Source organism: Hevea brasiliensis, chromosome 10, assembly GCF_030052815.1.
Source record: "Hevea brasiliensis isolate MT/VB/25A 57/8 chromosome 10, ASM3005281v1, whole genome shotgun sequence".
Lineage (NCBI taxonomy): Eukaryota > Viridiplantae > Streptophyta > Magnoliopsida > Malpighiales > Euphorbiaceae > Hevea > Hevea brasiliensis.
In genome coordinates, this window is record NC_079502.1 from 96,578,885 (window position 1) to 96,596,276 (window position 17,392).

The 17,392-nt window shown below is 31.3% G+C and overlaps 2 protein-coding genes across 2 annotated transcripts; one reads left to right on the top strand and one right to left on the bottom strand.

Moving 5' to 3' along the window:
- LOC110631854 (elongation of fatty acids protein 3-like) lies at positions 1-1,251 on the top strand. The gene has a single exon (XM_058128349.1). The coding sequence runs from the start codon at positions 157-159 to the stop codon at positions 1,051-1,053; it is 897 nt and encodes a 298-aa protein (XP_057984332.1). The 5' UTR covers positions 1-156; the 3' UTR covers positions 1,054-1,251.
- Positions 1,252-11,341: 10,090 nt separating this feature from the next.
- On the bottom strand, positions 11,342-13,768 carry LOC110670000 (calcium uniporter protein 2, mitochondrial). Its single transcript, XM_021831909.2, has 2 exons — positions 13,046-13,768; positions 11,342-11,937 (listed from the first exon to the last, which is right to left on the bottom strand). Exons 1-2 carry the CDS (start codon positions 13,634-13,636, stop codon positions 11,461-11,463), a joined length of 1,068 nt encoding a protein of 355 aa, XP_021687601.2. The 5' UTR covers positions 13,637-13,768; the 3' UTR covers positions 11,342-11,460.
- Positions 13,769-17,392: the final 3,624 nt, after the last annotated feature.

Genomic DNA, 17,392 nt, shown 5'->3' on the forward strand with positions numbered 1-17,392 from the left:
AAATCCCTTCTCCACCCTTTCATCCAGAAAACTAAAAAGAAAAAGAAAGACAGGGCCGTGGATGACTACCAAACCGCATACGCAACCACCACGGCCAGGGCGGTGCTCCTCCTCTCCTAAACCTCACCTCCGCTGTCTCATCCTCCGTCCACGGTGATGATGGACGCCGTCTTTCAAACACTAAACTATTACCTCTCCGAGCATCCATCCATTGTTAATTTCCGATGGAGCCACAGCCAATCATGGGGCTCCACCTGGTCATTCCTCTTCTCCTCCATAGTCTTCTACCTTGGATTTTGCGCTTTCGTCCATCTTTTCTTGGCGATTCTTCTCCGTCGTGGCCGTGTGGTCCCCCTCGGTCCAATCCCCGCCGTTCATAGTCTCTCCATGGCGTTGATTTCGGTCACGATCTTCGCTGGCATTCTCCTTTCAACAGCTGCGGAGATCCAAGAAACACGCTGGTTTTGGCGGCGTTCCAAGACCCCATTTCAGTGGCTTCTCTGTTTTCCTCTGGGAACACGTCCCTCTGGTCGGGTTTTCTTCTGGTCCTACATGTATTATCTTTCTCGGTTCCTCCACATGTTCCGTACTTTCTTCACCATTTTGCAGCTACGTAAACTGGCGTTTTTTCAGCTGTTTAACAATTCCATCTCCATCTTTATGTCATTCTTGTGGCTTGAATTCTCGCAATCGTTTCAGGTCCTGGCAATTCTTCTGGCTACTTTGGCTTACTCTGTGGTTTATGGGTATAGATTTTGGACGGCAATAGGCTTGCCCAGCGCTTGCTTCCCTTTCGTAGTGAATTGCCATATGGTGTTGTTGGGTTGCAACCTCGCTTGCCATGTTGGGGTGCTCTTGCTTCACTTTATGAAAGGAGGGTGCAACGGAATTGGAGCCTGGCTCTTCAATTCAGTGCTTAATGGAGCAATCCTTTTGCTTTTCTTGAATTTTTATGTCAAGATGCATTTGGAAAACAACAAGAAGAATAAGAAGAAGCGTCATCATCCAGTGATAACAGAGGAAGAGATGGAGAAATTTAAAAGAGAGGACTGAGAATGATTTTAACAAAAAAAAAAGGTAGTAATATTTTTGTGTGTAGTGGTTCTGTGGTTACTGGTTAATGTAATTTGGTGGCAGCCAAATAATAGGAGGGCAGGGCAAAACCCTTCTACCCATAAAGGGAAAACTGAAGAATTGTGTATTAAACTGTAATATAGCAGCATTTTCTATAGGCAAGGTGAGCTTTTCTTATTCTTCTTCCTCTTTGTTTAGATTAGAGAAATATTGATACATCGTAACAAGAAAAAATATTGATATATTAGAAAGATCATGCTTAATTATATACAGACTTAAATCTTTTATTTAAAATCAAATATGAATTAATATCTCCATGCAGAGAGGAGAGGATTTTCCCCTCTGTTGAATAAATAATACAAAACTAGCTAAGGTTGATGTTTTGCATGATGGTATGCAGAGGACTTTGATGAGCGACAGGTGACAATGAGATTATGTTATAGCAGCAGCTGCAGGGGACCCTGGTTTTGGTAATTAGCAAGGTAAAATTCTGGCATTGAGAGTTCCAATTGTTTGAGCATGTCAAGAAATTTCTCAGAAAAGCCTCGTGCTTTTTGTGCAATTCTATGCATGGATTGAAGATTTAGTGCCATTTGTTTTCCTTTATACTTTTCAACTGCCAATGGTTTGCAGTTGGACTCCCAAATACAGAGTGTGGGTAAATTTATAAAAAAAAAAATAGTGATTTCGTTAAATGAATACCTAAGAATTTTGTATAAGAAAATTTAAAACAAATTATTTATATAAAATATAATAATAATTATTATAATTTGAAGAATTATTCATATTAATAAGGCATTTGACTTGATTATTTAATGAAAAGCATATTCAATTTAGAGATAATTTATTACCTTTAACTCTAAGTTTTTTTGTGAATATAATATAAAAATTATCAAATTTTGATATTTTGCTATCCTATCATTGCACTCTGCCCAAGTAGCAAGTAAAACAAATAGCAACTCTATGATTTAAAAACAAAAATTCTCATAATTGAGAAAATAATAAATTTTTATTAATAAAAAAATATTAAATTTTCATAGAAAAAAAAATAAATTTAAAATTTATTGATAATAATAGATTGTGTACTAATACATATCAATTTCAAAAGATGCATATTCTTAAATTATTGAGAAACACACAACAAAAGAAAAAAAAAAAAAAAAGAGTAGATGCCAATTCAAAGAGCTCACAAAAGGAAGCCGTTAAGTTCCAATAGATGTGAATGATGATGCCATTGGCACCTATAAATAATTAATTTATGTGTATCTCATATTTTAATGCACTAAATAATATTGTATAATTTAGTTAAATTTATAAATATTTTATTATAATTTAAGTGATTTAATTATTTTTTAATAATTATATAAAAATTTTAAATAAGAGATAAAAATAGACATAAAGATTATAATTTATATGATTTATCCTAACGGTATGTTTCTTTCTATACGTAGAATTATTAGCATGGAATTATGAAAGTTGAAAAAGTAGTCATAATTGAGGGTTTATAAAAGGGTTAGGTGGTCGTCTGCTGCCATGGAAAAACAGTTTACTCGTCTAACCATTTTATCAAATCTAAATTCTCGTCTGACTTTTCAATTCTTTTTTTTATATACTCCAATTATCGGACATTATTGTATAGCCTCAGTGCATCATCAGATTATAGACATAATTTGATATACTAGATTAAATAGATAACAAGAAGTTAATTATAAAAAAATGAATAAAAAATTTATCATAAAAATAAAATATTTTTTTATCAAGTAATACATATAATGTGTCATATTATTATTGATTGAGTGTATCACATCATCTAATGACATAGTACACTGAGACTATTGTATAATTTCCCTTCAATTATTATTTCATAAGTGCCAAAACATAATAAATAAATAAGAAAAACTATGTTCAATAATTCCAATTTTTTAACAATTTACATTAATAATTAATGAAACTTAATTACAAGATAATTATATACTAATGATTCTTATAAGTTCAATATTATATAAAAATAATTTTAATAATTTTTAAAATTTATATTTTATTATTTTAATTATATATAATTTTAATTGATTTTTATATGAATATTAAAATAAAATATTTAATTTGATATAAGATGAAACTTATAACAAAGATGATAATAATAGAGATATAAAATAAATTAAATTGTATTGATTGGATTAGTACGAAGCTGATTTGCAAGTAAATTTTATTTAGGAGTTTCAAAAAAATAAGTTTTTGGAAATCTATTGGGCCGGGTTTTCTCTTGTGAGCCCAACCACTCAATTAAAGGCTTTTTGGGTCCATTTACATGAAAATGGATAGATATTTTACGAGTGAAAGCCTGTTTAAAATTATGGTTGGATTTGCCTTTCTTTAAAAAATTACGAGGGAATGACTTAAGTGTGTGAAGAAAGGAAAATTAAAAAAATTAAATAGTTTAATTTATAAAATATAAAAATTTAAATATTAACAATAATAAAATTCAAAGATTAAATAGTCAATTTCTTAAAAAATATCTTTCTCCTAATAGTGTGGATTTGGATGGGATGGGCGGCTGCAGAGCACCATCGTCTCGTTGGGCGAGCTCTCGGGTTGGGTAACTCCTCCACCAAGTAAGCACTAGACTTAGGAGTATGCGACAAAATGGACCTTGAAAAAAGGGCATTCTTTCAATTCTTAATGTAAGAATCACGTAACGTTTCAGCCAACAATTTTCCAGGAAACGCAAGTGGGTCACATTGCTAATGCATTGAGACAGACAGCTTTTACTCTTTCAAAAGCTTAATACACGGTTGCCACTTGCTATCAGGAATCCATTGAACTTGGACCTCAAACATGAATTTATTATCTTTATTTTTAGAGGCTTGGATTTTCTCCCAAAATATGGGATTTGTCTCTATCACAAACCATGTTCCGGCAGGCGCTTCGATCCTTCCCATTTAATTGGGATTAAGCTGCTCATTAAATATAATTATCATTCTTATTAGGGGAGAGCAATTTTCGATTTAAATTAAAAAATCGAATTGAATCGAATCGAGTTAATTCACTTCGATTTTAAAATTCAATCGGTTTAGTTCGGTTTATAATTTTGATAATTTCAGTTAATCGATTCGGTTCGATTATTTTTATAAAAAATAAAAAAATCGAACCGAACCGAAATTATTAATATATATATATATCGAGGAAATCAAAGAAAATCAAACCGAACCCTAAGATTTAGGTTTGATTTGTTTAAAACCGAATCGAATCCAGTTGGAAATCAAATGCTCAATTTATAAATTTCGATTTGATCGGTTTAAAACCGAATAGATATTTATCGTTTCATTATATTTGATTTTCTCTTATTAATCAGTTTGGTTCAGCTTTTAAAATTTTTTATTTTCAGTTTTCGATTTTATCAGTTCGGAATCGAATCAACTGTTTGCACACCCCTAATTCTTATTATCAATCAATTTTTTTTCTTTTTATTAGATTAACCTAATCAGTCTTTTTACGCCTTAAAAATATAGAAGTAAGGAGTTATCGAGTTCAAATCTTCCCATTAATCTTTCTAAGATTATTCACTATTATAATGAGAAGATGAAAGGACTATTTTTTACTGTATAACCTATCAGTTGTGATGAGTTCATTATGCCTCCATTATATATATATTAGAGTATTCATTTATATCCTTTTATAGTCCACAGAATACTAATCATTTCGAAATTTATGTCTATCTCTATCAACAATATATTATCCAATGATTAAATTTAGGTTTGCTGCACATAACACTTGTTGATTTAATCGACTATCATTTAATAATACTTAAATCGTTTATAAAATTATGAGATTTTAAGTTTAATATAAACATTCAAATTAAAGTTAAATAAAAAGAAATTGTCTTTCTAATCCTATTGGCTCACATTCTTCAACCCACTAGTTTGGATGGGATTGGAGGGTGGCTTCAATAGTCTTGCGTGAAGGACTCTAAATGTTTTAATTGTCATGTAAGGCAAGCAATAAATGAGTCCTAACGCAGTATTATGTACTTTTTAAATAACAATCCATTATAGAAACTTTGTTTTTTTTCTCTATTAGAATTTTAATTTAGAGAAATATTATAAAGAAGACTCTTTTTACCTTCATCTAATTCCATTGTTAATGGTATGTTTTTAATTGAAGAAATGAAAGAATCAATAATTTTTTATTTAGTTGTATCGAATCATTTCTTAATGATAATGTTTTAAATTTTAATTTTAATCAAAATAAAATAAAAAAAAAAATAATAATAAATAAATGTGTTTTTATATATAAATATTAACACATGATGGTTGTCTTAAATTAATTGAATTCCATTAGAATGTGTTTGATTAATATTTTAGTTAAAATTAGGATGAATTTAGAGTTAAAAAACGATAACCATACTAAATTCTTGTTTTGTATATTAAATATTAATTATTTAAATTAATTTATATAAATAATTAATTAAATATAAAAAAATATATAATAATATTTATAATTTTTGAATATTATATTAAATAATTAGAATTTAATTATTTTACAGAATTATTTAAAAAAATTAAAGTGGTAACAAAAAAGTATTTTTATATAAATTATTAATTAAAATATTTAAAATTAAATGAATTGAAATAATTTTTAATTAATAATAATTAAATTTAAAATTTATAAATATATTAAAACAAACTTTAATCAAGTTTAAAATATTAAAATTGTTAATTAAATTTAAATATAATAATTTTTTTACCGAGCACCTAACAATTCACATTTGTAGAAAGATAAATTATAATTTAATTTTTATATTTTAATAAAATTAATTATTTAATATATTTAAAAAATATATAATATTTAGTTTTTATATTTTATTTTTGTTATACTATTTAGTCATTTTGTCAAAATTTTCATTATTTCATATAGTCAAATTACTATATAGTCTTTATATTTTAAAGAAACTAATTGGTTAATCTGTCACGACCCAACCTATGGGCCGGACCGGCACTAGGACCTGGGCCAGCCTAAAGCCCCCGAGGTCCGTAGTAAGCCTTAACTATTCATTAACCCAACTCTAAGGCCCATTTGGGCCCAATTTCAAGAAAACAAATGGACAGAGTCCGGCCATAAAATGGACTTTCCAACGGGGAGTTTTTGACTCACCCGACCTGTAAACACAATAAATACTCAATTGGGGAGCTCAGCTCACCCTCCACATACTCATCAACATAAAATAAATGGGAGCTCAGCTCCCTCATCCAATCCATCAACATGCATAACATATTTAAGTTTACAGGTCCAACATGATAAAAATATTACAGACCAAATTCAAATAAATACTGCTAACACATGCGGAAATTCTAGGAGTAATTAAAATTACACAATATTGATAAACAACTCATGAGGTAGAAAAGCAGTTAACCTGAACAAAATATCCTCCCGTGGCTGTAAAAATTTTTGAACAGGAGTGAGCGTTCGACTCAGAGAGTAAAATATCAATCTTAACTATAATCTCTATAACTATCTGAAACTAATGCAACCTGTAGAGTGAAATGCAACATCAACACCATATTCACATCATAGCATCAAAAAGGTAATTTGGAGCACTCACACACTCTGTAACATCATTCATAGTATATGAGAGCTGATCCCCTATACAGCTCTCTTAAATCCAATCTGGTGCCAGCGAAGAACTCAGCTCGGACTTCCACTTAAATACCAAATCGGGTCCCAAAAAGAACTCAAGCCGTGTCTACCCCAAGGACCGGGTCCCAATAAGAACTCAAGCCGTGTCTACCCGCCCTATCCATAGTCCACACCATATCACACGCACGCCAACGCACGCACCGCCTCCAAATTACCATAACAACACTCATGGCACATTAACAGTTATCAATGCAACCTACTTCGTGCCGAGAGTTTAACTACCTAAATATAGGCATATAAGTGATGCATGGGCATGCTGAACATATAATATATCGAAATTACAGTTAAAATTAATATTTTACTCACAGACTTGACGACAAATTACTGTGGCGGCTGGGCGGAGGAAGAAGGCTGTCCCGGCTCACCTGACAATTACATTACATCTATTTAATAAATTTGACTCAATACAACAAAGAAAAATATCAAGTACGTCCTAAGTCGTGCCGAAAATCCGGCAGAGTCTCCCCTATACCTAGGACCTACCCGACCTGCAAAAGGGCTAAAAACGCACTTCTATATTCACAATCCACATATCCCTAGTTCAATCATATCACACAGCCCCTCCTGGGCCCATCAAATCAGTCATCAATCACAATACGCAAAATTTCAATTTAGTCCTTATTATTGATCATTTTTGCAAAAACTGCCCAAACAAGCTCTAAAAATTATAAAACTTTGCCCCGCGGTCCTTAGCAATATTACTAAGCTATTGCAAAAAGAATCGTAATTTTCTAAGCTACCACGAATATTTTATGGATTTTTAATCCTATTTAAGCACTAGAAAATTACGTAAAAACAAGGTTCGGGTTTACCTTTGCCGATTCCGACTTCGGGAACGCGCTCGGGACGTCTAACAATGGGGGGCTAGCCAAAACCTCGGCCCAATTCGGAGACTTTTCCAGAACGGTCCGTTCGCCGAATTTTGCGACCGATCAACTGTCGAATTTCCGCGAATCGAGGATACCTACACGAAGCCCATAACACGGGGGTTAGTACATAAATTTTTCAGAATTTTCTAAGCTCATTTAATGCTCGAAAATACACTGCGAAGTTCCGTGGGACCCACCGAAAAACGGTGTCGGAAAAATTCGAAATTTATGTCGTTGCGAAGCTCTCGACGAATGGAGCGTGCTGGTGGCCTCGGTTTTCTCGTGGGATTCACGGTTTTCGAGAAATCTAGCCCAAAAGTCGAAATGGGCTAAAATCTTCCCGAGCTAAAATCGGACAATCCGCTCGATGGATTTCGGCGTTCTTGGTGTCTATGGAAAGCTCTCGCCGAGTAGATGATTTTGGACACAAGACCCGGTCCAATCGGTGGCCGGATCGGCCGGATTTGGCCGAGGAAGGCGCCGCATAGGGACATTCGCGCGGCGCTCGCTCAGCCGCTATCGACTACCGGGAGGCGGCGAGGGGAGAGCGCAGGGGAGGCGGCTGGCCGGCGGCAGGGGAGGGGAGGAGAGAGAAAAGAGAGAGAGAAGGGGAGAGCGTCGCGCGCGGGAGGAAGAGGAAGAAAAAGAGAAGAGACCGGTCCGATTCGACCGGTCCGATCCGGTCCGGTTCGATTCGGCCGGTTCGATTCGAAATACAAAATTTTGAATTTTTACTCTGCCTCGGGACCGAAAACGAGGTCCAAAAATTCAGAAAAAATTCCCGAAAACTCAGAAAAATACGTAGACTCCAAATATATTTTTAGTTTTGCCACGTGGTCTTTAAATAAATTTTTAAAAATCATTAAAGTTTATATTTTCGGAAAATCGAATCCGATTTTTAAAATCCGAAAAATCTCAAAAAAATTCCTAAAATTTAAATAAAATTAAAATACCAAAAATGCTCATAAAATTTAAAATTTTGGGGTGTTACATAATCCTTATATTTTAAAAAATATAACTATTTTATCCCTTTATTTTAGTAAAATTAATTAGTTAGTCCCTTAGTCCCTTAAAAAATACAGTATTTAAAAAATATATTTTTAGATAAAAATAAAAATTTTACTATGTGCAGACTAAATCTAAATTTTTTTTAATTTCTAATTTTTTAAATATCATTTTTATATTTTCTCTACTGAAAAATAAATTTCATTAATTACTTAAAAATTAAAAAAAATAATCAATTTTTTATATAGACTCTTTGTACCATTTTTATCAAAAAAAATAAAAGTAAATAAATAATAGAGAGAAGGATATGAGTGCAGAGAGAAATAAACATGAAGAGATAAAAATAAAAAAGGATAAGAGAAAAATAATAAGAGAATATTAGAGATTAAATATAATGATTAAATAATAATTTAATAAGTATTAATTAATAAAAAATAGTACAATGATTAAATAATAATAAAATATAAAAATTAAATAATATATTTTTTAAAATATAAAGATTAAATAAATAATTTTATTAAAATATATAAATTAAATAATAATTAATCCTTGAAAAAAGACTCGAAAATAGCAAAAAAACAAAAAGAATGAAGAGAGTTAATTTCCGAGAGGCATTGTGTTTTAGCAGGTAGGACAAGTAGTTGCCGAAGTGAAAGCTCTTGAAATGGGAGGATGGCGACAAATGGTAAGGAAATTTGAAAGCTGAGAGTGGGAAAGCTAATTCGTCTCTATATGGGTTTTGGAAGCCAGCGGAGGGAACCCCTTGCCTAACGAGAGACCTAATGAAGCAACAAAAATGAAAGAAGAGGACGGTTCCTCGCCTGTCCAATAAAAACTTCCCTAGCTCTACCTTCCATACGCTATCCACGCGTATTCTTTCCCAGCACAAAAAAAATGTGCCGCCCATAACTCTCTCTCTCTCTCTCTCTCTCTCTTTAATTTAATGAAACTTTAATAAATGAAATAATAATTTTTTTTGTTTTTTTAAACAATAACTGAAATAATAATTAAACTTTATTTAAAATTGAAATTGTATCATTGATAAATTACTTTAAAAAATATTAGATATTGTTAAAAAATAATTTCACAAATTATTTTTGAGCTATTATAATTCAAATTTAATTTATTTTTCTCAATATCAATTTTAATGGCAATATCAAATATACTTTTTGTAGGCTGCTTTTTTCATTATAAATATAATAAATTGTAAAATAAATAAATAAAGATATTGAAAGTGAAGGATGTCGATAAAGTTATCTTGTTTGATAAAATTGTAATTTTATTTTCCTTATTTAGTGTTGTCTAGAATTATTTTATAAATTAAGAGTTTATTTGATATTGTTATTAAAATTATCAGTGAGAAAATCATTTTTATTAAATATGAGTTAGAAAATATTAAAATAAATTAAAAATTAAATTTAATTAATTTTAAAATTTTTAATCATAAAAATATTAAAATAATAAAATAATTTTTTTCAATAACACGTAAAATGATATTTTTATTTAAAAAAATAATTTTAACTTCTAAAATTCAATGTGAAACAGAACTTAAATAAAATTTTAATTTTCAGTTCTTTTAATTTTTTGTTGAAAAATTACTTTATTTAATTACTGATTTTATTGAAGAAACTTTTTTTTTTCTACGTCTAAGTCAATGACCTTTTGGTCCTCACTATTTTTTTTCCCCAACTCAAATCAAAGAGATGTTCAAGTTTTCTGCTTCAAACTAAAATTCCACTGTGTACTTTTCTTTTTATTATATAAAGAATAGGAATTGACTGTTTTTAGTTTCAACTTTCAGGCAGACATGTTTGGCATGCGTGTATAACACGGGCTAATAAAATTCTCGTGCTTCAACTTTAGAATTTATTATATTTTTTATTTTTTATTAGTAAAATTTTAATATATTTTTAATTAATTTAATACGTGATAATATTATATTATAAAATAAAATAATTAAAAAAAATAAAGTGCTACATATAAAATATATTTAATATAATAAATCGTTCAATCTAAAAGAATTCGGCTTTAAAATTAAAAATTCATCTAATATATTTATCTTATATTTTTTGCATTAACAAAAGTCTTTCTAGATTTCCTCAAGTCCAAGATGTTCGCAGACCAACTTTAAGGTTGTAACTACACCTTGGACAAAAAATTACTTCACTGTATTGCGACATTGTTGACTAAGCTTCCATACAAGAGTAGAATAAAAGAAAAGAGAAGATCTCCTTTAGTACCAATAGGTATTAACACTGACAATTAGGAGATTTTAGAGAGATAAATTGAACAAAAATATATTAAGATTCTGATTTAAGTCGAGAGATTTTATTGTAATAAAGTGAAAATAAAGATGAAAGAGTAACAAATTCTAAAATTAAGGAATAATTAGTAAAAATTAACATGTATTAACCTATAAAGGATAAGTTATTAAAAATTATTTTTATAATATATTAATTAAAAATTAATTTAAAATTAAATTTAATATATTGTAATTATAAATAAAATTTTATTTTATTTTTTAATTAGCATTTCAATTCCAATTTGGCCCAAACTGGACTCGTAGTAGTCCGAAAACTTTCAATTTGTTGAAGGCAAGACACTCATGCCACTTGCTAAATAGTTTTTGGTCGACTAATTTAATTTTAAGTTAGAAACTGGAACGGTTTGTCATATTTCCATAAGAATAAAAGCGTAAATAATGGGGAATGACTCTCTATGTCAGATTTACATGAAGCCGGACCTAGTTCTCAAATTACACGACAGAGGGCTAAAATTAAACAAAACTGTATATTTCTCTTGTATGTTTTGTTATCTTTCAATTTGAGTAGCAAACCTCATCAAGTGAAGAAATTGTAGGGGGAGTCTGCCCTGTAGATGACAAGCAGGGGTAACAAATTTTTCGAAGCTCATTATACCTCGCGGCATCAAAATTGTGGAGCTTCATGAGCTTTTTCTGCTTGACATTAAACCTGCTTTGGTAGAATCCTTCAAAAGAAGGGTCTTTGGATGTCCTGAGGAAAAAGGCGTATCCTGCCATGCAATATAAGGATGTGACATAGAAGCAAATAGGCTCCATCACATCCCATGAGAGTTCCCAGAAGGTCAACCTCATAAAGGCAGCTGTTTGGACAATAAAATAACCAAGCCCACACCAAAGTTCTCGGCGAACAAGGGCATCAGCTTTTTTGTCGATTGCAACTTTCTGTTTCTCCATGTGTTCTAGCTCCTTTCTTCTTGGATCGTTGGGGCTGGTTGCTGGCAATGGGATTAGTCCTCCAATGGCTTTCACCACCTGTAATAACAATAAGAAAAGGAAAATTTGCTTGGGTAAAAGATAGCTCTATACAACTCTTTACCGGCTCTTATGATTTGTTAGCACACGAGATGATAATTAATGGATAACAGTAAACTGGACCAAAAGGTTTCAAAAACCATAAATTGAGCGAGGAAAACAACGAAATAAAAGTGAAATGTTAAAAAATAATTAGTGACAAAAATAGCTGTAGAAAACATAGTTAGTGTTTGCACAATCTAGCAGATCTGTACTCCACGTTGTTGTGCTAGACTCTTCTAAAGAAAAAGAACGAAAAGAAAACATAGTCTACGATGAACCAGTAAAGAAAAAGAAGAGGGGGAAAAACCTTAACAATCTCCCTTTCTAACACTCCTACGCCACATCTAAAGGTTAATGTATAAAAATTTATAATTTATAACAAATCTATGCTTTTAATCAGATTATTAGTTTTAAAGGTCGGTGTTTAATAATTATCGCCAAGCATAAAACAAGGAATCCGGAGTGACTGGAAATGCCCCTTACTCCCTTGGCCCAACGAGGATAAGGCGTTATTCTTTTTCCTCATCAAATAAATTAGTACCCTCCTTTCACGTCAAAAAATACCCATTCCCTCTTCCAACCCCCCCCCCCCCCCCCTCTCTCTCTCTCTCTCTCTCTCTCTCTCTTTTTTATATAACTCTTCTCATTCTTTCTCTTTTTTATATAACTCTTCTCATTCTTTTTTATTAGATTTGGGTGAAATGCTCAAAGAGGTCATATGGCAAGGCAAGGCTTTATGGGTTTTATCCCATATGCCTTACGCCATAGGTGAAACAAATCTTGTCACCGTACAAACTGATCTTGCGTAACAACAAAGTTTCATTCTCCTGTCGAAAAAGAAAACACACAAAAAACACAATCATAAAACCATATCAGTTCTCGGTAGTCCCCAAGTTTGAAAAGCTATAAAAATTGGAAAAAAAAAATAATTATCTGGTTATTGAAATCAGTTTCCAAAGACCATATGTATGAATGCTAATGTTAATCTGTAAAACAAATTAATAAGCAGAAATAACATATTCAATTATAAATTGGAATTGGAATCAAATGTTACAAATAATTTTACCTGCTCTGGCTTGAGAAACACGATATTTCCCAAGATGATTACAGTTCCGGATTCATCAAGCGTTTTCGCGATCCGAATTCCTTGTTCACGATCCGAACAGCCTTCTCCGCAGATCCGAAGGAAATCAGAATAAGGTATCCAGCTATTCTGCACCTCTCTGAGCCTTGATTTCACCATATCTAATTGCGCCGCCCTCAGTAACTTCTTCGCGTCCTCCACCGTCAAACCCTCCTTCTCCGATTCCCTCGCCTGCCGAGATCCATCTAAATACTTGGTTTCCGGAGGTATCTGACCGTCCAAGTTGATTCTATCCTTTAAGATGTCAAACGACCTGAGTTTTTCCACCAGGTTCTCCCCGATTTGGAATCCCCGGAGATCCGACGAGATAGGCATCTGGAAAATGGCTCTCTTGTGGAACAACCGCCCGAATATGCCATTATCTCCTGGATCAGGAGCAATGTTGGTTTTGCCCGGGTTTTGAGGGATTCGGGTCTGGACGGGCGGAGAGGAAATGCGACAGTTCTCCAGGGATTGATTTGATATTTTCGAGATTCTGAAGAGGCGCATAGCTAGGGTTTTCTTGAACGCCATTGCTGAGCAAGAGAAAGCTCTAGAAATAGAAAAATAGAATTTTGGATTTCCAATAGTTCGGAAAGCTTTTACAATTGGTAATTGAATGGAAAACCGATGGTGTTTCGGGTCCTTAATATAGGTGTCCCAAGGAAGAGGAGGACGGGAAGAATTTGAAATCACCGCGATATATTGAAAACAATTTATCACAGCCTCACATTTGGGCATATTCGCCCCTCACCCCTTCCACTCTCATTGAAATATTCCTCGTTTCAAAATATGGCGATCTGCGAGAAATTAAAAAGTAGAGGAGTCCATTCACGAGATGAAATATCATGGGAAAGGCTTAATCACCGTACACGTGGTTAGCCAACTTCTTTATACCAACATCGTCACACACACACACACACACACACACACACCGTCCGATGACATGAAATTAATTGATGAATGAGATAGACGTAGTTAGGTGCTGACGCTGGAAGGGCCTTCTTTTACACGTGGAACTGCGAGACTCATAAGGTCAAATATATGTAATAGGCTTGCTTACATGAGATAAGTATCACCGAAGAGCGTTAAAATGGGGAAATAACAAAAAAGTTCAATTTCATCCAAATTCCGAGTAATATTCAATTAAGTAAAAAAAAAATATTAATTAAATTTAAATTAATAAATTCAATTAATTTAAGATAATATTTAATTGTATATTTATACATATTTCTTTAGAGATTAAATAAAAACTTTGACATTTCTTAATTTAGAGATTAAATATTGTTAAAATATTATTAAAAATATAAAAATTTATTTATTACTTTTACTAAAATATTACCATTCAAATTCAGTAGCCTTCATACGTCTTTCTCCATTTCTATGTTTGTATATAATAAAAAATTTAGAATAAATGAATCTAATTTATTAATTTTATAGTATAATTAATTCAATTTTTTTTATCTTTTTATTTAATTAATTTTAGAGTAAAATTTACTTCTCTTCGGATAGGGAACTTGGGTCCTAGGCTTTGCTGGCAACGGGTTTCACGCGAACTTGTCGCCACATATGGGTTTTATCTTGTAGCTGTCAACGATAAACTTTTGTTCGTTGGCGGAAATTAAAATAGAAATTTATTCATTATTATTATTTTTTTTAATTGGAAAATAAAAATTTAATACTTGAGAGAAAAGTTATCCTATGCATTTTACTATAAGGTAATATATATGGTATGCCACGTGGTGGGTTCTCATTCGGGGTGTGGAGATGACAGAAGGGGCCTCCACCGGTTACGGATTCTCAGCTACCAAGAAAGATCCGTTGCAGAATACCATATGAGCCTCTTTGATCTGTTTGGTTAAAGGAGAAGTGCATTCACCGTGATCTTCACACCAAGTTTTGATAAATAATCAGAGAAGAAAAGAAATAAAAGAAAGGAATCTTTTCTTATTTTTTATTATTTATTATTTATTTTTATGTTTAGATAAGTAAAAAAAAATAAAAAATAAAAAATAAAAAATAACAAAATGAGCTACTTTAATTTTTTAATTTTTAATTTTTTTAAATTAAAAAAAAATAATTAAAAAAAATATTCTCTTTTTATTATTTTTTTTTTCAAATAATAAAAAACATCTTGTTAACTTTATTTTTCTCTTATTATTTTTCTTCCTCTCCCCTTTCCACCTATCCACCTATGCAAACAAGGTGTTAGACAATTGAGTGTCTAACCAAGGAAATCAAATTTGGTAGGATTTCAATGGGTATCTAAAGCATTATTGGATGAATGAGTTAGTGAGTACTATTAGCCCTCTTTTTTTTAACGGTATATAATTATTATAAGCTTAATAAACATTAATTTTTTTTTTATACAATTTTACTTTTTATCCCTATTAAATATAATAAATATTTATATAATAAGTGATTAAGTGAGGTAAAAAGTAATTTAGTCAATTACTAAAAATAAATAAAAAATAGTAATAATTTTTGACATGTTTAATGGAGAGTTCTTAAATTGACCGAAAATTAATCTCAAGTTTAGCATGTAACATAATTCCTTAACAAAGTTCATTAATGACCAAATGCACATTTTTCATCTATGGCATTTACTTTTAAATTTGCAGAGAAAGTCAATTAGTAGCTTGAAATCCAGGGCATAGAGGTGTTAGTTCAGAAAATGATTCTCAATTAGCAATTCGTTAATTTTATTCTCAATTAGTCTCTTTCATGTTTTTCATATTTATGTAAAAGGGTATTCTTATTGAAACACATTTTATATCTTAATTTATAAATATAATTATTACAGAAATATAAAAATGATAGAATTTAAGTTTGACTGAAAGAGATCATTTAAAAATTCTTCTTTTTTAAGAATTCAATTGCATATTAGCTATCATTACTCTTATTTTTTTTATTCATTTAATTAATGATTAAAATTCAAATTCCATATCTTATTTATTTAAGGTAAGTGAAGCCTGTTCAACATGCGAATGCTTAATATTTAATTAATCTGATTGTTACCCACAAGACACATGAATTGTAACTTTGTTTAAAAGATAAATACTTTCATTTATAAAAGTGGGTTAATACATAATGTTCTTAAAAGAACAATTCAATAAAATCAATGATCACATAACTAATAAAAATGGGCTTAATAAACTTTACTATTGAACCAAGGCCCACTAAAGAAATCCTAGAGCTATCTGAAGGAGAAAGAGAGGCGGCTATCAGAGCCGCTCACCACTCTCTCCCACTCCTCTGTCCTCCGCCTGAAGAAATCTTCTCAAGTTATTTCCAGAACCTCCATTAATTGCTTTTGCACTCAAGAAACATCCCTCTAAAAAAACATGGGAAGTAGAAATTATTAGATGCACTAGATGTATATATATTATTTTTTACATTCATATGAATTCACTCTCTGTATATAATTGTGCCCATAGAGAGTACTTACTTTTTTGTGAGTATATAATGAAGGAGGGAAAGCATGAAAAACATAAGTTTATACCATTGAATTCAAAAATTTTCACCTAGTGTCACGTGCATCATGCAAGATTTATTTTTATCTATTTGATTTCAATGATAAACAACATATTAAAACTCTTTTAATATGTTTTTGGATCTGTATTTGCCATTTAAGATTTTAGAATTAATTAGATTAATGTTAGAATCCTAGATTAAATCAAGAACAAATACACTAATATCTTGATGCACTGCAGCGTATTTGTGCCTTTGGGATATATCTTTAGGACACTAGATGTTGTCCCTCTAGCTTGTCTACACTAAGTTCACCTATGACAGCCATTGAACAGCTTCTAAAGCTTTTTCTATTAATTATAAAATCAAGTTTTGCCTTTTGAAAGATTATAGATATAAACAGGACACTAGAAATAATTTCTAGTATTTTTAATTCAAGAGATTATTTGTTAATATCTTGGAATACATGAGAAAAGAAGATGAAGAGAAGGGAGAGCTTCTTGGGTGGCGGCACCAAAGATATCAGCTGCTGGTTGTATTGTTTTCTTTTCATAACAACTCTTGTATAGCTAGGTAACACATAAAACCCTTGCCACATGTCACCATCTGATTGGTTCTAGGTTTAATTGACCCAATCACATTGTGCCAAGTGTCAAACTTATATTTAATCCTAATTTTAATCATCTTACATGATTAAAATACATTTGGCAAGCTTATGTGTAGTACCATGTGTCACGATTACATGGTACCACATGTCACCCTGTGAAATGACCAAAATGCCCCTGTGTCTTAATTTTGAGTTTTCAACCCAAAATAATT

What these genes read in the sequence shown, in the direction of transcription:
- LOC110631854 (XM_058128349.1), top strand. Translation starts at nt 157, where the DNA reads ATGATGGACGCCGTCTTTCAAACACTAAACTATTACCTCTCCGAGCAT.
- LOC110670000 (XM_021831909.2), bottom strand. Translation starts at nt 13,636, where the DNA reads ATGGCGTTCAAGAAAACCCTAGCTATGCGCCTCTTCAGAATCTCGAAA. An exon ending in TGTTTCTCAAGCCAGAGCAG is followed by an intron (nt 11,938 to 13,045) that starts GTAAAATTATTT and finishes TTGTTATTACAG; the next exon opens with GTGGTGAAAGCCATTGGAGG.